Consider the following 18763-nt stretch of genomic DNA (forward strand, 5'->3'; position numbering starts at 1 on the left):
GTCTGTAGGGAGTATCAAATGGTCTCCCTTTAGTCCTCCAGCTCACCTTTCCCTCCATTTGACAAGCTTTTTGTAAAAAAAAAAAAAAAAAATGCTTCAGTCTACTCAACTGGTGTATCCCATTCAATCATACACATTACTGATGTCCATTCACAGCAGAACGCCAATTCTCTCTTTAATGCCCTCAGACACAAGATACATCACATTTCCACCACAGGCAGACATGACTGAGGGGCTAAGAATGTCCTTTGCAGTCTTCAGCTGTCCTGGATATATTCTAAACTCACTGTTCGTTTGCCCTTGAGCAAAGCTCCTAACGCCCCTGAAGTGCTCCCCGGAGTATATTTATTTTGCTAATGTACAATCCACACTAATGCACCTGATGTTTTAAGTTCTTCCCCAAGACGCAAACCTACTGGGGGAGGGATTTGTCGTCTTTTACTATCTGTTTTGTGAAGCATTTTGTGTTGCTTATTAAGTACGAGACGTGTGATATAAAAATAAGGGATTGGATGATTGAATGAAACTCAATCTTCTTCTTCTTCCCACCACAATCTCGAAACTGAATCAACAGTGTATCTGCTAGTTGCAACTACAAAGAGCATTTCATTCTATTCTGATTAATATTGCATTTGTAGAATATGAATGAAGCAGCAAAATCCACCCGTTTTGATCCATCTCCCGGGGCGGCCATTTTGCCACTTACAGTCGACTGAAAATAAATTACATCACATTCAGACTCAGGTAATCACGACTCAACAGTTTTCTGAGTTGGTCATGTGACTTTTGTAAGATGAGCAGTGATTGGTTGTTACTGAGCAGCATTGAGTAACTGTGGTGTAATTGCAGACAACAGCAAGTGGCAAAATAGATAGATAAAAGCGGGTGATTTGTTGATTAACTACAATACCATGTTTAGAACTTTTTTAGGGGGGTTGACTTCCGATTTTATTGCTTTCAGATGAATCAATCAGCTGATTCCAATCAATTCATTTATTGTGTCAGCCAATCCAAGCCAAGTTTGCCTCAAATAGTCATTTCTTCTTCTTCTTCTTCATTTTAAACATAAATTATGTATTATTACTGACTTTATGTGATGTGACTTAGAATATTGACCCACTTTTTTCTGGCACTAACAATACTGACCAAAGTGGGCGTGTCCGGACGGGGTCGGCTCTAGGACCCGGCGGCTGCCCCGGCGAGCCAGGCAGGCAGCGGCTGGCAGACAAAGGCGAGCAGAGAGGCGGCGTGGAGATTTTCCTGCAGCATTGACACACGCACACACACACACGCACGCACGCACGCTCTGACACACTCCTCGCCTACTCCCACACTCCCACTTCTGCACACGCTCCTTTTACCCGTACAAGCAGCCACGCAGGTGAGTCCACTCCAAGGTGGGATAAATGGTGCGTTTTATTGCAGTGTCTCTCATTTTGAGTTTTTCAGACTTTTAAAGGAGATGATTTGAGTTTTTTTCCAAGTTATGCACGTGAGAGTGGCTTCTTACTTGTGCATACAAAAGAAAGAAAAGCTGGCGTCAGCCGGTGCCATGTGTCAGAAATGCGGCGTCATTAATTGAACTAATTGTCTTAACGCTTCGGCGTGTTCATTTAAGGGGTGAATAAACTAGTTGCTTTTTTTGTGTGGATGTAACATTATGAGTTTGAAGTCCCTCAAAAGTGATAAATGCATACCTTATTTCCTCTAATCGAGTGCTTATTTATTTATTTTTATTTATCAATCAAGCCTAATAAATATTCTCTTAATTGATGTTAATCTTCTAAAAATGCGAATATGAATGGGGGGGGGGGGGGAATAAATGTATTTTTGCCAGCAATGTACTTTTAGAACATGAGTGGATGTCCCTAACAGTATGCAGTATGGTGGTAGGTGATGTCAACCTAAAATGCAGGAACCAGCTTGTATGCAGACAATGGACTGTCCTTCCAGTTCGTGTTCTGCAGGGGAAGGGTCATTTTTGGAGCAGCAGATGGGCTTGGAAACCTGCTCTTTGTCAGTCGAGGAGCACTACCGGTCACACCCCTGTCCCCGTGCCCCTCGTTAAACTGAGCTGAAGGCTTCTTGTACATTTGAGAGAATGGCTTGTATTGCATTGCACGTTGAGGGTTTTTATATCTTGCTATATTTCTAGTTTGTTTAGATATAGAACACAAATGGCTACTTTTTTTATTTTTTTAGATTTATAGTCACCTCTGATTGGCCTTTTGAAACAATACTTTCATTTGCCATCATATCTTGTTGCTATATTCACAATTGGGAGGGGGATGTTAAATGGGAAATTAAAATCTTAAGTGATTCTCATGACGTAATGATTTACGTCTGTTTGGGTAAACATTTTGGGATGTACCTCTAAATTAATCAGTCAGTGTTTGGACAAAAGCCCTTAGTTGACCTTGCATTCACAACACATTTGGACAATTCCATGCTTTCAAATTTGGGGCTTTGGTTTAGGAAAAGCAAAACATGGTGGTAACTTTGGTTTTGAAGAATTTGCATAACCCTTACCTCAGCCCTATCAAACACATTTGAGATGAACCAGAACAACTCCAAAATATTAAATAAACTCTTAATTGGAGTATGGGAGCTGTATGCAAAAATAACTCAATTTCTTCCATTTTCATTTCCTCTAACCTATTGTCCATATCATATTGTGAAAACTTACCATCTTAAATTTATGCCAGTCAGCGTACTTGACGATGACAGTGGAACAAACCTGAATGGGGTGCAGGTGATGTGTGGGTGTCGGTATGCGGTTGTGCTCAAGTTTGAAAGAGATGGATGGTCCTCCTGTCTCGGGACCGTCCAGCTCAAAGCACAGCTTGGTGATTGTTTAATGGACAATCATTTGCATATTTCCTGAAGTGGAAAACCTCATTTAAATTCATGCCTCTCTTTTAGATCTACTTGCATAGCTTTCGGGTTACAATCCACCACTTAATATTATTCATCTTTTTTTTTTGTTAAACTTTGTATTTTTTCCATTCATGACCTTTGACATCGGCATCAGACAAGTTTCCATTTGAGTGGAGGCCATTGATGATACTTTAAAACAATGTTTCCCAACCTTTATTGAGCTTAGTCCCATATTAAAGAAAATCTCTTCATCCCAAGTGCTACAATTCGATTCAGCATAGAGGATAAAAACTGTCATCTACTGTATGTAAGTTGTATGACATCAAACCAGTGATTTCAGAATTGAACTCGTCATGGCTAACTTTTAACCATATACAAATGTTGAAAACACCCAAACAAACAAAAAAAAACAGAAGTTTTGGTTCCATTTCTGACTTGAGTATCATAATGCTATCGTTTCATCAGAACCAGTGTTTTTTTTTTTTTCACTTTTGGTAAAGTTTTAAATCCATCTTTGTCTTTCGTATTAGCTAGCTTGTGCTAAGCTAACCTAGGAGGGTTCCTCCTCATTCCGGCGTCCAAGTTTGCGAACTCCCTTTGTCACAAAACTGTTTTATTGTTTCCATCCTTCTTGAAATCCACTGGGTCATCTCAAGGCTTTCCATGCTGTGATGTTGGTGCTAGCTACCAGCTAGCTCATGAGCTAACATGCCAAATGCACAATCCTGACGGAAAACCATTGATGTGAACAAAGGCTCATGTTTGATGCTGAAGCATGTCACTGGGTGCCATTTAGAAAACTGAAACGATAGCCAACAGTTTAATGCTAAATCTCTCCAGTTCAGTACTACCTAGTTGTCAGTCTTTGCTTGTTTTCAGTAATTATCTTCAAGCACAATGTATTTAGAAACAAGTCGCTGAAGTCAGTTTTCATAGTCTAACAAACTGGTTACTGACTTAATTGCCAACATTGTGTTCCCTGTATTTGTAGACTCTGTGGACCTGGTCCCACTCTCCACACATCCGTCAAAAGTATCCAAACTCTTGGTCAACATGGAGCTAGACTTCGCACACTTTGACGAGCGAGACAAGGGGTCCCGGACCCCGAGAGGCGGCCGCTTGAATGGACTCCCCAGCCCGACCCACAGCGCCCACTGCAGCTTCTACCGCACGCGCACGCTGCAAACGCTGTCCAACGAGAAGAAGGCCAAAAAAGTCCGCTTCTACCGCAACGGAGACCGCTACTTTAAGGGCATCGTGTACGCCGTGGCCAACGACAGATTCCGCACCTTTGACGCGCTGCTAGCCGACCTGACGCGCTCGCTCTCCGACCACATCAACTTGCCTCAGGGTGTCCGCTTTATTTTCTCCATTGATGGCTCCAGTAGAATCTCAGAACTAGATGAACTAGAAGAAGGTAAGCTTATTTATTGCTTGTGAAGTTTCTTTGAGGGATTCTTCTCAGTCTTAAAGAATCTATTGAATCACGTTTTAATCTGACGAGGTGTTCACCTAAAGTGCTCTACCTTACTTTCACTATCCTGCTGACCTTACTCTTTTTTCGAGGGATACATTTAAAGTACATGAGCCACGTTTATATTTTTCTGTTGTCTCACTGTTCAGCGGTTTGAGCATTAAAGTGATTAGCCTCATCCTGAGCTCTCAGCATTTCAGTGTGGGAAAATGCGGCATTAAAGGACAGCATTAGCGTTTAATACATTTTTTAACTGGTAAACCTTTACAGCCACAATGTGTAGAAGTCCCTCTCTACTGGGATTATATTGACTAATATGAGTTAAACGGCAAAATCCACCCCTTTTTAATTCATCTCAGAGGGCGGCCATTTTACCACTTGCTGTCGACTGAAAATGACATCACAGTTGCTCAGGTGAAGCTGAGCTGTAATTGGTCAAGCTACCTTTCTTTCTTTTTTTCTTTCTCTTTTTGTCTTTCTTTTTTTCTCTTTCCCTCTTTCTCTCTCTCTTTCTCACTCTTTCTTTATCCTTTTCTCTCTCGCTCTTTCTTTCTTTCACCTGTTTTCTGAAGCTGCTCCGTGATTCGTCGACACCTGAGCCTTGAGCAACTGTGGTGTCATTTTCAGTTGACAGCAAGTGGCAAAATGGCCGCCCTCTGAGATGGATAAAAATGGGTTGATTTTTTGCTGCTTATTGTTCTACAAATGCAAAATTAAGCACACTGCCGTGTTTGGACTAGTTGGTATGGAGGTCCGAAAAGTGGGGGCACATAACAACATATTATTGTAAAGAACATTTTTGGTTAGATTTATACTTTAAAGGCCGCACATGTATATTGTTTGCTACTCTCAATGTAAGAGTTAAGTCTAGCAGTCTTTGATTTTTTCCTTATATACTTCACTTTCTGAATTTGCTTTGATAATTTTAATTTCACATTGGGCGTACTTAGATACATGGTAAAGTGTAATAATAAAAAAAAAATGGTCAGGAAGCAATGTGAGTATTTTTTTCCATTGTTCATCTTGTGGTGTATATAATTAATTGCTCAATTTCTGGGACACTGCGTAATCCTGCTTTTTGTCTTTATCAACCCACATTTGGCCTAATTGTTGCCTTCTGGATTCTTCCTTTTTTGTATTTGCCAAAAATGTCCTGCTTGTTCTCTCTCACCCTTTGCCTGCTGTCTTTTGTTTCTACTCTCTGTATTATGGCTACTTTCAGAAAATGGCAGTTCAACTGGAGGATGTACTAGCATAGCAAACCTTAATATCATGCTCAGTTTTACTTAGCTAATGTAACTAAATGTATCCAATTTATTTAAAGAGATACACTGGGTATTTTTTGCTACTAAAAGACTCTTTAGGTTAAAACAAGGTTTGGAACGCCCTTGGAACAATAAAATGTGATCTCAAGATTTAATCTGCTGTGCGTCTACAATGTGGCGCAACAGGAACCTAATACAATATTTGCTGCCGTCTCAGGTGAGAGCTACGTTTGCGCTTCAGAGAACATCTTCAAGAAGGTGGACTACACGAAGAACGTCAACCCAAACTGGTCGGTGAACGTGAAAGCCTCGGCCAGCCAGAAGAACATCCAGTCGTTGGCGGCTCGCGCTGCCGGCGAGCCCAGAGAGCAAAGCAAAGACTTTGTTCGCCCCAAGCTAGTGACGGTGATGCGCAGCGGCGTCAAACCGCGCAAAGCCGTGCGCATCCTGCTCAACAAGAAGACGGCGCACTCGTTCGAGCAGGTGCTCACTGACATCACGGAGGCCATCAAGCTGGAAAGTGGGGTGGTTAAACGGATCTACACGCTTGATGGTAAACAGGTATGTCATTGTCCTGCCCGCCTTAGCCTCATGCTAACTGCCTAGCGACTGGAAAGAAAGCTCCGATACTATGACCTCAGATACATTTCACCAGGCTTTCATACTATACTTTCCTTTACTAAGATCATTATTGCCACTCCCAGTTGAACTTCACAGTAAAACTGACTCAACTAAAAAAAAATTAGTGCTAGTGTAATGCTAACGGTGCAAACTGCCTTTCCCGGGCTAACTGCATTGCTGTCATAGGATAAACCTTTAAATTACAAATGGTAAGAAAGATGATGAAATAGTACTCGCAGGGATATATTCTTTTTATTCTGCAAAAATGGAGTTGCAGTATTTAGTTACAGCCAATATGAGCTGCTGTTGGCCACAGCTCACACCCTGGAAACTCACAGACATACTTATGTTACATGCCAGGCCCCGCCTCTTAAAGGGACACTGCAATAAGTACTGTATTTTCTCTACATTTTCTGCTTGCAATATTTTCCATATTCATTCAAATATGGTTTTATTGTGTTTGTGTGACAGCAGTTTTATTATTAAAGCTCCTTTTTGGATTATATTGTGCAATTTTAAGTGGCCTTTATGCCAAAGTAAAAAAAACAAAAACAAATGCTTGCTCTGATTTTAAAAGGGTGCTGAATTGCAAAATCTACTGAGCAGCTGGTGCAAGCGTGGCAAATGTCATTCCAGTTGTTTCCTCATTTTTTTTTTTTATTCAGTGACTTTCAGTGCAGCAATTTCCCCCTTGTTTTATTTGTGATCTCTTTATTATTGGTTTAGTTGGTTTTATAATTTCTAGAAGACTCATTTCAGATTACTCAAAGTATCTTAAATGACATTATTCTGTGGCATCAGTGTGCTATTTATTCTCTTTAAATATGAAACTAAAGAATGCGTGAGCATAACCGAAAACCTCATCACAAAATCTGTGAACGCTCCCTTAAATCCTTGACGCCGCAACTCAAATGATTCGGCATTCTCTTATAAATGCACATACAATGCAGGGCTTGGTTCTTTGGCGAAAGACTGAAATTCCCAAGCTTGACAGAAGTACCACAAGGCAGGTGAACACTGACTGAAAACCGTAAAAGACAATGAAGGTTATTGTGTACGTTGCTTCACTGTTTTGATCTGCTGGCTCATGGCACACAATAATACTTTGTACTCGACCGTTCATGTCCACTTTGATGGTCCAAAGCCAATGAAACCACTTTTGATTAATGACGTACGTTTACAAATCTATAAGCACTTGCTACCTTTTGATCTTAACGGGAGGATGTGAGGAATGAGCTGAACCTCAAAAAGCTTGTGAGCTTGATTTTGAGGCTGAATGCAATCCTTTCATTGGTCGTTTTTTCCCCCAATAGGAAATGTTAGCTATTGAGCTAACATACTCCATGGGTTTTTAACAATATCAAAAGGTAGCTTGCTATAGTATTAAAAAAGAATAGAATGATTCCTGAAGTGTTTTTTTTCTTTCACAATACTTTTACTGCTCCTTTTTTTTAAATTAATTCCTGAGTCAGTCTTGTGAGTTAAACTGGGTTGCTCTGACATTTAATTTATTAAACACATTGAAATCAATAAATCACGCAACTGTTTATATTTTCTTTCTTTCTCTTTTTGGGAACAACTTTTTTTATTCTGAATAATTCAGTTAGAGTTTTCGGGATTTTGGGGGGGCCTTGGCCCTGTATCCCACTAGCTCTTTGACTGCCAAAAACGTTAAATAACGTTTAGGAAAGTCCTATGGAGGAGTGCCAAAGACGTTAAAATACGTTTTTTTTTTCAAAACAGAGGTGAAACTAACCATTTTCTATTGTTGATTACTGAAAAACGGAATAAGGTAGAAACAAACTTTTTTTCCTGATGAAAGATGAGAGTCCAATCTTTCATTTGGTAGTATGTGTGTTTCCATAGTCCAAACACGTAATTTTCTGTGGACCTTGAAAGATCAGTCAAAAATGCTTAAATCGGCTGGCACCCATGGCATCCCTTTTCTGAAAACGTCTGGCAGTCAGAGTTATACTAAATCCACCCCTGCAATGAACAACCAAAATCCCATTCTCACATTCAGAGCCACAAGAGGAAACTGTAGTAAGATGACCATTTTTATAGATGGAACAGAAATTGGAAGAAACAATCTTTGCTTCTATAATGTATCAAGTTTTAGTCACCATATTATTGTTGCCATTATTTTAGTGCTAAATTTATTTGTATCTTTTTGCATCCAGAAAACTACAATATACAAACCACTTCATTAGTAATAGGGGCACCTATTTGATACTTTGACAAATTTTATTTTATTTTTTTTAACTAGCCTTGCAGGCTGTATCAAATGTCATTTTTAGTTATGTTGCTGGGCCACTGAAAAATGGATGGGGTGCCACAAATGACCCCCAGACCCTAGGTTGGACACCACTACTCTATGGCATTAAATCAACACTGGAAAAAGACATTGATGCTTCTTAAACAAGATCTCCTCATTCCCAGCTATTTGTCCTCCATCGTTCACGACAGATGGAGCAGGTATCGGGTCCAAAACGTCTCTCCGACTGCTAGTTCCTCCATTTTCTTGTGTATAGTAAGACCTTGCCGGAGGGGAGGTGCTATCTTATGATGGATGGAGGAATTTGATTTTGAATGCATTCTCCCAGGGGAGCTTTCGGTTACCGTAGCCCTAAGGTGTTGCAGAACTGATGTGCCAAATGTTTGGATACAGCAGCCATCGTAAAATACTGAATGTTGCCGTAGTGAACATCAATTTAGCTTTATGTATGCCTTAAGATTTTTTTAATAATTAGATTTTTCCCCCCAAAATTTTTTATCACTGTCAAATATCTCAATCATAGAATAGTGGATTTTCATAATTACAAGAATGATATTTGTTTAATCTAATAATAGTTTGAAGGCTTATTTCTCTTTGCGCACATCAGCGGCAGACTTAATAACGGCGATGCGTTCGAGGTGATCTGGTAGAAGCGTTATTGATGCAGTGCCTGCCCCTCCCTGACTTTGCGCCGCTCCTCCTCCTACCATTGCATAGCGATAGCTGCTAGGTCTGGTTGCTAGGAAACCACATCCCAGGCACAAAGAGAGCCCAGCTGGTGTGGACCGGTCTGCCGGATACTCATCCTGCAGTCTCGTGGGTGTGAAAGTTTACAATGGATGCAGGTTTGGCTTCAAAGAAATCATTTGGATATTTGCATTCCTTTACGGGATGTGATTGATTGCTGTAACCCCCCCCCACCCCTGTCGAGCTTGAGGTGTTTTAATATATATATTTTTTTTAGGAATATTGATCTCCCCCCCCCTTCTAAATGTAAACTACGGCATCCGTCCTCATCAAATCAAAATTTTCCTCTCAAACACTGCTGCTTTTCACTTGAGTCTAAAAGGGTGGGGCCGACTCGTTCAGCAGTAATTTTCCATCCTTTGAGCCAATTGCCATCATTTTATTTATTTATTTTTGCTGACAGGGCGGTTAATTGTTCCCATTGCCTGAAAACAGGTCTTACTTGTCTTATCAAATTTAACGTTAAATCAGTCTTTATCGAATCGCCTGCAGACCTTTTTGTATTCAATTTGCAGTGTCTGGTTTGTATTAAATGAATTGTGGGAAGGCTTTCATTTAATAAATGCCACATGTTATTTGGGAAATCTGTTTAAGGTGCACAGCAGTTTTGAGTGACCTTTTTATTTTTTTAATCAAAACCATTCTCTATAAGAGAATCTGTGGCGTGAGGAATCTTGGGGGGGGGGGGGGGGGAATTTTTTTTTTCCCATTTGCTTTAAAAGCCAATTACAGGGAATGATTTGTTACAGCATGGGAGATGGATGCGGACATGTGTTAGCAGCGTCTTAACGACGAAATACATCTGCAAAGAGGGGAGAATTGTCTGCTTTTGCAGCCCGCTCGTGTTTGGCCACACTGCAGAAGCAGTTGTCATGGCGATAAGCTCCTCCCGGATGGATCCAGTTTTTGACAAAGGCTGGGATATGCTGAGTGGGTCTTTTGTAATTGACTTTGGTGGGTCTTACCTGTCTACTTTGCATTCATTCATATGAAGATATGAACTCAACAACCCCTGATTTTTCTCTCTCACGCACACACACTTTGGTTTCTAAAGGGGCGTGGTCGCCATCTTAATAGCATCAACTAGTGAACATGACCCAGGGGGAAGAGAGGGAATCGCGTTTTAATGACGCTCTGGCCAACATCAGTCAGACAAATGCGATGCTGGCTTCCTCCAGGATGGGGAAGGAGAGGGTTATGGGGGGGGGGAGGCTGAACAGATCAGACACCAGCTGGCCCCCATGACTGTGCAGATATATCTCTGGCGGAATCACTCATCTGTGCTTCAAATGAGCACTGATGAGAACGTGCTGGTTGCAGCAAGGTTATGCGTAGGGCACAGGATGACTTTCATTGAAAATTTTTCTCACAACAGTAGAATCACATTATGACTTTTGTTGAACTAACTTTTAATACAGGAAAACCCGATTTTTTTTTTTCTCCCATCTTGACGACTTGTTAGTCTGAATAATTCAGTTAAGAGTTTTCGGGAGGTCACGTGTCCTTGACAGCTGGTCAAGCAGAGATTAGGGGATGGGCTTGGTGGCATGGAGAGTGGATGGAGTTTGGGGGAGGGCGTTTAAAGGGGGATCTGAAAAGAGCCACTTAACCCCCCCCCCCCCCCCGTAATTTCCAATGCTTTGATAAATTCCAAATGCACTCAGAATATACTTAAAATTAGTTTTAAACACCTGAGCTCTGTTGGCATTGTCACATGTCACTCACTTCCACAGTCTTGTCTGGTGGATGTGCTATATATTTTTTTCGTGTTGAAAGCAGATACTGTGCTGTACTTTCCATGTGGTCTTGAGAGCAAGTGAATTTTTTTTTGTCAACTGTATGGCAATGGGATTAGTCTGAGTGTTTTGCTTAGATGTTGTTGTGCAGACTATTTGCGGTTTATAGACGCTCTTTACTGAGTTCTCCCTGGAGCTACCTTTTGAGTACAGTTTTGACACATCTTCACCACAGGAAAATGAATGAATATAGAGTTTAATAGCTAATACTCTTTGGGGAAGATGTTGGAACATGTCTGGAGGTTTTTTGTCTGGTCATCCAGGAGATCATTTGTTGGGTCAGTTAGCATGAATTGGTGAGAAGGGCAGTTTGAAAATAAAATTGTGCAAACTACAGTAACACACAATAGTGCCTTTTTTAATACAAAGTTGTTTATGGCAGTGTGTGTTGGCGTGGCAGCTAGCTTGACTCGTCTTCCTGACTGGAAGTTGAATCGTTGGTGCCTAATTTAAGTTTAAATCAAACACAAACTGTTGCAACTAAATAACACATCATCCTGAAATAATGTTCAATTGCTAAAAAACAAAACAAAACAAAAACGAATTAAGCTGACATTATATGATGCCGTGCCCATTCCCAGCGTTAGCGGCTAGCTGCTAGCTAAGCGAGTGCCCGATATAGGCTGGCAATTGCCAACGGAATCCTTTTCAAAGGTGGCTTGATGGGTGAAAATGACTCTTCACACTTTGATGCTGGCAGTTTCTACCGATCCATTTTTTAACAAACCAGGCTTAATCAAATGTGGTTTTGGTCAGCAGAATTCCGACTTTGGTTTTGAAGTCACGTTGTCTCATAGCCCAAAATCTCACTAATGCTTCTAGAGAAGTACAGTTTGCTGCTTTGCACAGTTTAAATTAAGGCAGGAAAAAAAGGTTGATTATCTAAAAATGTAAATACATTTTATACAAATACTTAATTATTCAATATAATTTTCTGTACGATATACAAAAATAACTGACAGCTGCAGCCCTAATATTGTGCCCAAAACTTAAGTCTTTAAAAATGTTCGAGCACATATTGTTATATTTCATCCTAACTGCTGATCGACTTGTATCGCAGTCAAGTGGAAAAATGTTGGGGGGAAAAATGGATCTTATGTGCCCACATGACCCCAGCTGGCAGTCTGAGGCCTACTCGGAGAGCATCAGTCTTTATTTTGCACGCATATTCCTGCTGAGAGTTTAAACTGGCAGTCTTTAGGATAACCAGGTTATCCCTTTAATCAGCTCTGTTCTTAAAGCTATTAAAACATTCCAGCCTCTCCCCTGCAGGCCCATTCGGCCCATTTCTCCTCCTCTAGGGGGGGGGGGGGAATTAGTTCCTCCTTGAGCTTCCATCTTTTTTACCACACTGCAGTAATAAAAGTAACATGCATCTAATTCCTTTGCTAATTATGATGGTACAAACATACAAATTTAGAAAATTGCACTGGCTAGCTAATAAAGCATTTAATCCCAAGAGTCAAAGCACCATCTATGTGGATCATCCTGACTTAATCTAGTTGGGAGGGGGGGGGGGGGCATTATGTGCACTATGAGCCATTGAGAGGGAGGGTACAGCTGTTGGATGCCATGCCAGAAAGTCACCAGCACACACTTGTAACTTGTTGGCCAGGACAGCTGCTAGGCTGGGTGGGACCTTCCCACGTTATCTTTAGCTCATAGTTTGGACGTGTATCGTCAAATGTGCCGTGATGCATCGCCAGCATCCTTAAATGTGACGCTGTGGCGGCATCCATCATGTCACATCTTCAGCTGCTGTGGACTTAAAAGTCCCTCAGCGATGAAAGTGGAATCATTAAATATTGCAGCAAAGGTGTAACCTTATACTACAATGTCTTGAGTTTTTTATTTTTTATTTATTTTTTTTTTTTTTTGCGCAGGTGGGCTTTTTGTAATTGTCACTTGCTGTGGCTAAACGCATTGTTGACATGATGAAAAGAGCACAAAGGCAACACACTGGCTCGGGTCAGGATTCCTAAGGCTGCTTGAAAAAATGTTTGAAAATTACTTAGAATAAAGAATAACAGCTACTACTAGCGGTAATAACAAAGCATTTGAGTTTGAGTTTATTTGAACATGAAAGAATAAAAAAAACAATAACGGTAATAAACACAATAATAGAATAAAATAATAGAATAGAATACCACTCCATAATAATAATATAAAATAAAAAAAATTTTGATTATAGCATTTAAAAAAAAATAAAAATAAAAATAAAATTCCACTGTCAACTTACTTTTTATGAGACTTCTGTACTTTATTCCTGCTCATATTTTCTCTTGACTTCACAGGTTACTTGCCTTCAAGATTTCTTTGGCGAAGAGGATGTTTTTATTGCATGTGGACCTGAGAAATTCCGCTACGCCCAGGATGACTTCTCTCTGGATGAGAATGGTACAGCTATTTAATTTGCATATCAGGCAAACCGTCCCTAATTATCACTGTCCAGTACAAGAACTGTATTCAAAATATTTCACAGCAATAATGCTATATTTACTTGGCAATATTTTTGTTGTGGTTGCAGTTAGTATGCAACTGTACAGAAATAACACCGGTTATTTGTTTATTTTTTTTTCCCCCTCAAGTGTGCCTAAATAGGCTTAATATTGCATGTGGTGCTCAATGATTGTTGAGGGAAGCAAACAGAGGGAGGCCAATGAGGGAGTCTCTTATCTACAGGCAGCAGCGGAATAAGAAAAAAGGTAGAAAAAGAAGCATTAATCTGCCCGGTGACAGGTTTAGGCCTGCTGATGCGCCGCTACTGATACTGGCAAATTTTCACGCAATCCTCTTAGTGACTCGTACTCCCGTCAAGCCTTTGTTCCTTTTTTTTTTTTTTTTTTCTTAGCTCTTTTTAAACCACTTCCTTCAAATATGAACACATTGTGAATTCTGCCTCACGAAGATGATGCTCAGTTTTGAAGGTGTGTGCCTCTAACATTGTCTACCACCTTCTCGGTATAATTCAGTGCGCTTCTATGAGCTGTGAACAATAGCACATGTGGGTCTATTGGGTGGGTGTTGTTTTGATGGTTAGGATGAAGACCGACGTGCCGGGACCTCTGGAGACTTGAGGGCTGGACTGATTAATATAATTATTCAAGAGCGGAAGGCTTTTCCCAACATTATCGCTTGCCACACTATTAAGACACAATCTTGTCATGCTTTTCATGTTGGTATAAGAATTGTGTCTTAAGCAATCAATAATCATCATGAAGATAAAACTGTTATTTGGCCCGCTCGAAGAAGGTTACCCAGCAACCGTATTTCTGTGGCGAGAAGCCTTGGGCAATAACAATTCGCCACATTTTCCACTTAATAAAAATACACAAGAAGCTGTGTTCGTTTATTTTTTATTTTTTTGTGCGCATCACATGCCGCCAAGGTCATTTTGTGATGTTAGTTTAAGTAGATGTCAGACTACAAAATATAGAAGATATTCTGTACTATTAAGAATGAGAGGTTATGATGTCAGATGGTGTAAATTCTGCCTGGCAACATATTTGTCAGACATAAAGTAAAGTAAGATAAGCTGTGTTTAAAAAAATAAAATAAAAAAAAATGCTGTTGGTTTTCCATTGCAGAGTGCAGAGTGATGAAGAATCAGAAAGTTCATCGTAGTTTGATCAAGAGTCCTGGATCGATCAAACGCTGCAAGTCGCCTGCTGAATCAAGTAAGCCGTTTTTTTGCTTATTTATGCATTTTCACTGAAGCAACTCCCAGCTGTCTTACTGGATTTTACCTGATTTAGTTTCTTATTGCTATGAAAAACATTGATCCTACCAAAAGAAAGATGAGCCTTCTTTTATCAGAAAAAAAAGTATATTTGTAGTGGATTTTGTTTTGCAGAAATTGGCATTAGAATATAGCTAAGTTTCATCATTATTCACATTCGTGGTGAAAACGCTGACAAAAAGAGCTTGTTGCAACATTGCCCTGGCTGATGTCTTTTATACTCTGCTGCCACCTGCTGGCTGTTGTTTTTTTTTTAAATATATATATTTTTTTAACTACCATTGCTTTAAGCCACTTCTTCATGTCAGAAGCTGCATTAAAAACAGGTTTTTGGGAGTGAAGGACTAAAGAAGTATTTAAAAAAAAAAAAAAAAAAGTTTTACATATTTTTAGGAGAGAATGATTTTTAATTATCAATACAACTAGCAATGCTAGTACTGCAGTTTGTGATCCAGCCGTAATTACAGAAAGTGGCTTCATCTTCTGATATTGGAGAGGGAAAAAAAGCTGCTGATTGTCCATCTAAGTCATCGAGAGGAATAGGATGAAATATTTAAGCTGAATCACATTCTGCAATCAAAAGGTTTGCTGATTAGTTTATTGATCAGTATTGGTTAAGGCGGCCATGCAGATGATTGCACACATTAGCAGCTCAGCAGTAGTTGAATGGATGTTTGCTTGCAGTAAATACAAAACAATTTTTGGGGGTTAACTGGCTGACAAACACCACCGTCCTGGTTTTTATTTTCCACGGAATAATATTAAACTCTTTTAAGGAAGCCAAATAAGATGTGGTCTACATGTAATGCTTGTGGGATTTTATGTACTAACGTGATAATAGTGTTGTGGTTTTTGGGTGGCCTTCTTCTTAATGATACACTTCGTCTGACCGAGTGGTTGAAATGAAGCCTGCGTTCAGCTTCACAAGGAATCTTTGTCCAAGTTGTTTTTGAAACACTCGAGGCCACCTGGCTGGCAGTCTGCTCAAGTCTTTAAAACATTTTTTTTTTTTTTTAATCTCTTGTAGACAAAAAGCACTTTAAAAACTCTTGCGCTGCTCTTGGATGTAAACACGAATACGCCATTGGATGAATCCAAAAATGTGACCCAGTTGAGAAACGACCAACTTGTTAAACTTTTTGGAGGAATGGAAATCACAGGGTAATGTTCCGGTAGTGGAAGAAAATCATCTATCATCCACGGTGCTATGTAAAAAAAATAAATAAAAAATAAGTGATCCTTTTGATGCTTGCTTGTGAGACGACCGCTTTTGTTTTGGTGTTCCTTAATGAAACGGTTTGACAATTTTCAGTAAATGCCACAAGATGGCATCAAAGCACTACATGAAAATTCTCAACTAATTTCAAGGTAGCTCTTTGGCTACAAGATGGCGTTAGATACTCGTGTATTACATTAGTGGTTCTTAACCTGGGTTCGATTGAACCACATGGATTCATACAAGGTTAATAACCACTGTATTAGATAGTGCTTTGTCCTGAGCACCAAATCGGCAAGTCTTTCAGTGAATAAGTGAAGAGAGGTTAAAAAAAAATAATAATCCAAATTTTGTAGTCCTAATTTTTTCTTTTTCTCCTGCCAGTCAACGGCACAGGCTCCAGCAGCCAGATTTCCACCCCGGTCTCCAAGCACTCTCCCACCTCCACCCCTACCAGTCCTGCACCCAGCAGCAAGCAGAAGGTATGGACACACACGCTCTTGTTGCCTATTTTTTATTTTTATTTTTTAGGCGGGGGGCCCTTAAATGCAACCTTTGAACATGTTCTGTGTTTTGCAGGACCTCTACCTGCCCTTATCTCTGGATGATGATGATTCTATTGGGGAGTCCATGTAGACTCTGAAACTTTTTTTTGTTCTCTCCGCCATATGGTTTGGGAGATTCACTGGGGTGTCAACTAGGATTTTCTTTGCTGTTTGAGAACACGAAAAAAAACACACACACACTTGTTTAAAGTATTTTTCAAAATCAATTTTCACCACCAATATAGTCATCTTACCATGGCACAAATGTATTTACACTGTTCACTGATTTTCACTTTGGTTTTTGGACACTCATTAGACGCCAATTACAAGCAGCAAAATAGGAAATTTTTGGGGTTGAATCTCAATTTTATACCACATTTGATCCGTGACGTTCTGCAATGTCATCATCGCAAAAGCTTTTTTCTTTTTCTTTCTTTTTTCTTTTTTTTTCTATGAAGGTCCAGTGTTCTGAACCTGCTGCTGTAAATAATGTGCATAGTTCTCATAACCTTCTCTGGTTTTCCGGCCACCATTGCTATGCTTCCATAATATAACATTTTGCTCATCTTCTTCACGCTGTAGTCAAAGTAAAAGAACTCTTTAGGGGACAATGTGTGGACAGATCTTCTGATCCTGATCATTAATTGCAATAACTACAAAAATATTCCACACATTGCTTCAGTGATTTTTTTTTTTTTTACTTTGGCTCCATACATACGGTACAATAGCAGGTTATATACCTGGTTACATCATATACCCTCCATCTTGTACATACTGCATTGCATGATACTGTTGAATGATTTTAAAGATTTAGTTACAAAAAAAAAGTTGGTTCGAAGGACCTAATGGTGCATAAGATTGACCAAAGTTCAACTTGTTAAATTAGGCCAATCGGTGTACGGCAGTGTTTGAGTACCATTTTAATAAGTCACAGATAAATAAAGGTCACAAAGCCAAAGTGTTGCAGGATTTATTTAAAAAAAAAAAAAAAAGAGCGAAAAAAAAAACTTAGTTACTAGAGTAAAATTCTGGAGGAACAACCTGGTGATGTAAGAATTTTCCTCCCCATGCTCAACATAATGTTGCTTTTAATATTTGATAAAGTTTATTAATTTATATGAAGGGTACGTGTCTTGGATTTTTTTCTCTACATTTAACTTGTGAGCTGCGAGCACTTTTCTTTTTAAGGCTCCTTGTGCAGCGCTTTTTTAAAAATATAATAAAGTATGTGTATGTAATTTTTTTTCCTAAGAGTTTTCTCAGGTTTTGCAGGCAATCAAGCCCGAGACTCTTGATTCAATTGGCTGACACTGAAGCACAACCAGCTACAGGCACTTTGAATGTCTGCATGGCACCGTTACAATGCAGGACCACAATTTACCCCGCAAAACTGAAATGTAAAGTGCTGCTTGTGTGGCATCCTTTTTTCAATTTAACATCTATGCATTTGGATTTGAGGGATAGTGATGAAATGTCTATGACGTCATGAAAGTTGCGTGTTCCGTCAACAAACTCAAGTATATGGAAAGCAGTCAGCCATACAGTAGTGTCAAAAACGTCATTAGTGTGCTAAATTCTTACTATAGTGCGTGCAGAGCATACCAGTGCATTAACAATTGAGCCCACCAGTAGGATATTCCATAAAAGCGCTGAACGGTTTGCCATCCAATCATCACTAAATGCGCTTTTGCTGTCATTGCAATCGTTATCCAACAGAGGGCGCTGCCATTCAAGTCTTTGCTCATCATTTTGTATGAAACTTTTTCTCCCCTCTCCGCACATTTTAATGTGTTCCTTTCTACAGCATATAAAACAAAATGTCCGTCTTGTGTAAACTGGCCACAGCAATGTTAGATGGCCAATGTGGTTTAATCTTCACCTACAATGGTGCCTTGTTTTTGCACAAACAAGAAATGAGAAATCTTGCTTACACTTTTTTTTTAACCACTTTTTCAAATGAGGCCAACAATGCTTGTTTTGTAGACTTAGACACTTTATTATGGTGTAAATAACCTTCCTTCTGTACTCTTTTTATATTCCACCTATGCCTTTTCTCATTAAATAAATGAACCCCCGCCCCCTTTGGAATGTACAATGTCCCCCGTCTCCCCCGCGTGGTATTTTGGAATGTCAACCGGTGGCTTGTTTCAGTGCTTTATTCAATGTAATAACTGGTATCATTTTGCAATTAAAACACTTGTAAAAGTA

General features: G+C 39.6%; 1 protein-coding gene across 2 annotated transcripts; it reads left to right on the plus strand.

Moving 5' to 3' along the window:
* Positions 1–1214: 1214 nt before the first annotated feature.
* Positions 1215–18763, plus strand: LOC144036615 (neuronal migration protein doublecortin-like). Of its 2 annotated transcripts, none has more exons than XM_077547392.1 (7): positions 1215–1381; positions 3869–4294; positions 5834–6177; positions 13350–13452; positions 14643–14732; positions 16395–16492; positions 16590–18763. In XM_077547392.1, the coding sequence occupies exons 2-7, from the start codon at positions 3931–3933 to the stop codon at positions 16644–16646; spliced, it is 1056 nt and encodes a 351-aa protein (XP_077403518.1). In that variant the 5' UTR covers positions 1215–1381; positions 3869–3930; the 3' UTR covers positions 16647–18763. The 2 variants fall into 2 exon arrangements, with proteins under 2 accessions (XP_077403518.1, XP_077403519.1); XM_077547393.1 differs by having other exon boundaries at positions 1223–1409.

Source organism: Vanacampus margaritifer, chromosome 16 (genome assembly GCF_051991255.1).
Source record: "Vanacampus margaritifer isolate UIUO_Vmar chromosome 16, RoL_Vmar_1.0, whole genome shotgun sequence".
NCBI classification, from domain to species: domain Eukaryota; kingdom Metazoa; phylum Chordata; class Actinopteri; order Syngnathiformes; family Syngnathidae; genus Vanacampus; species Vanacampus margaritifer.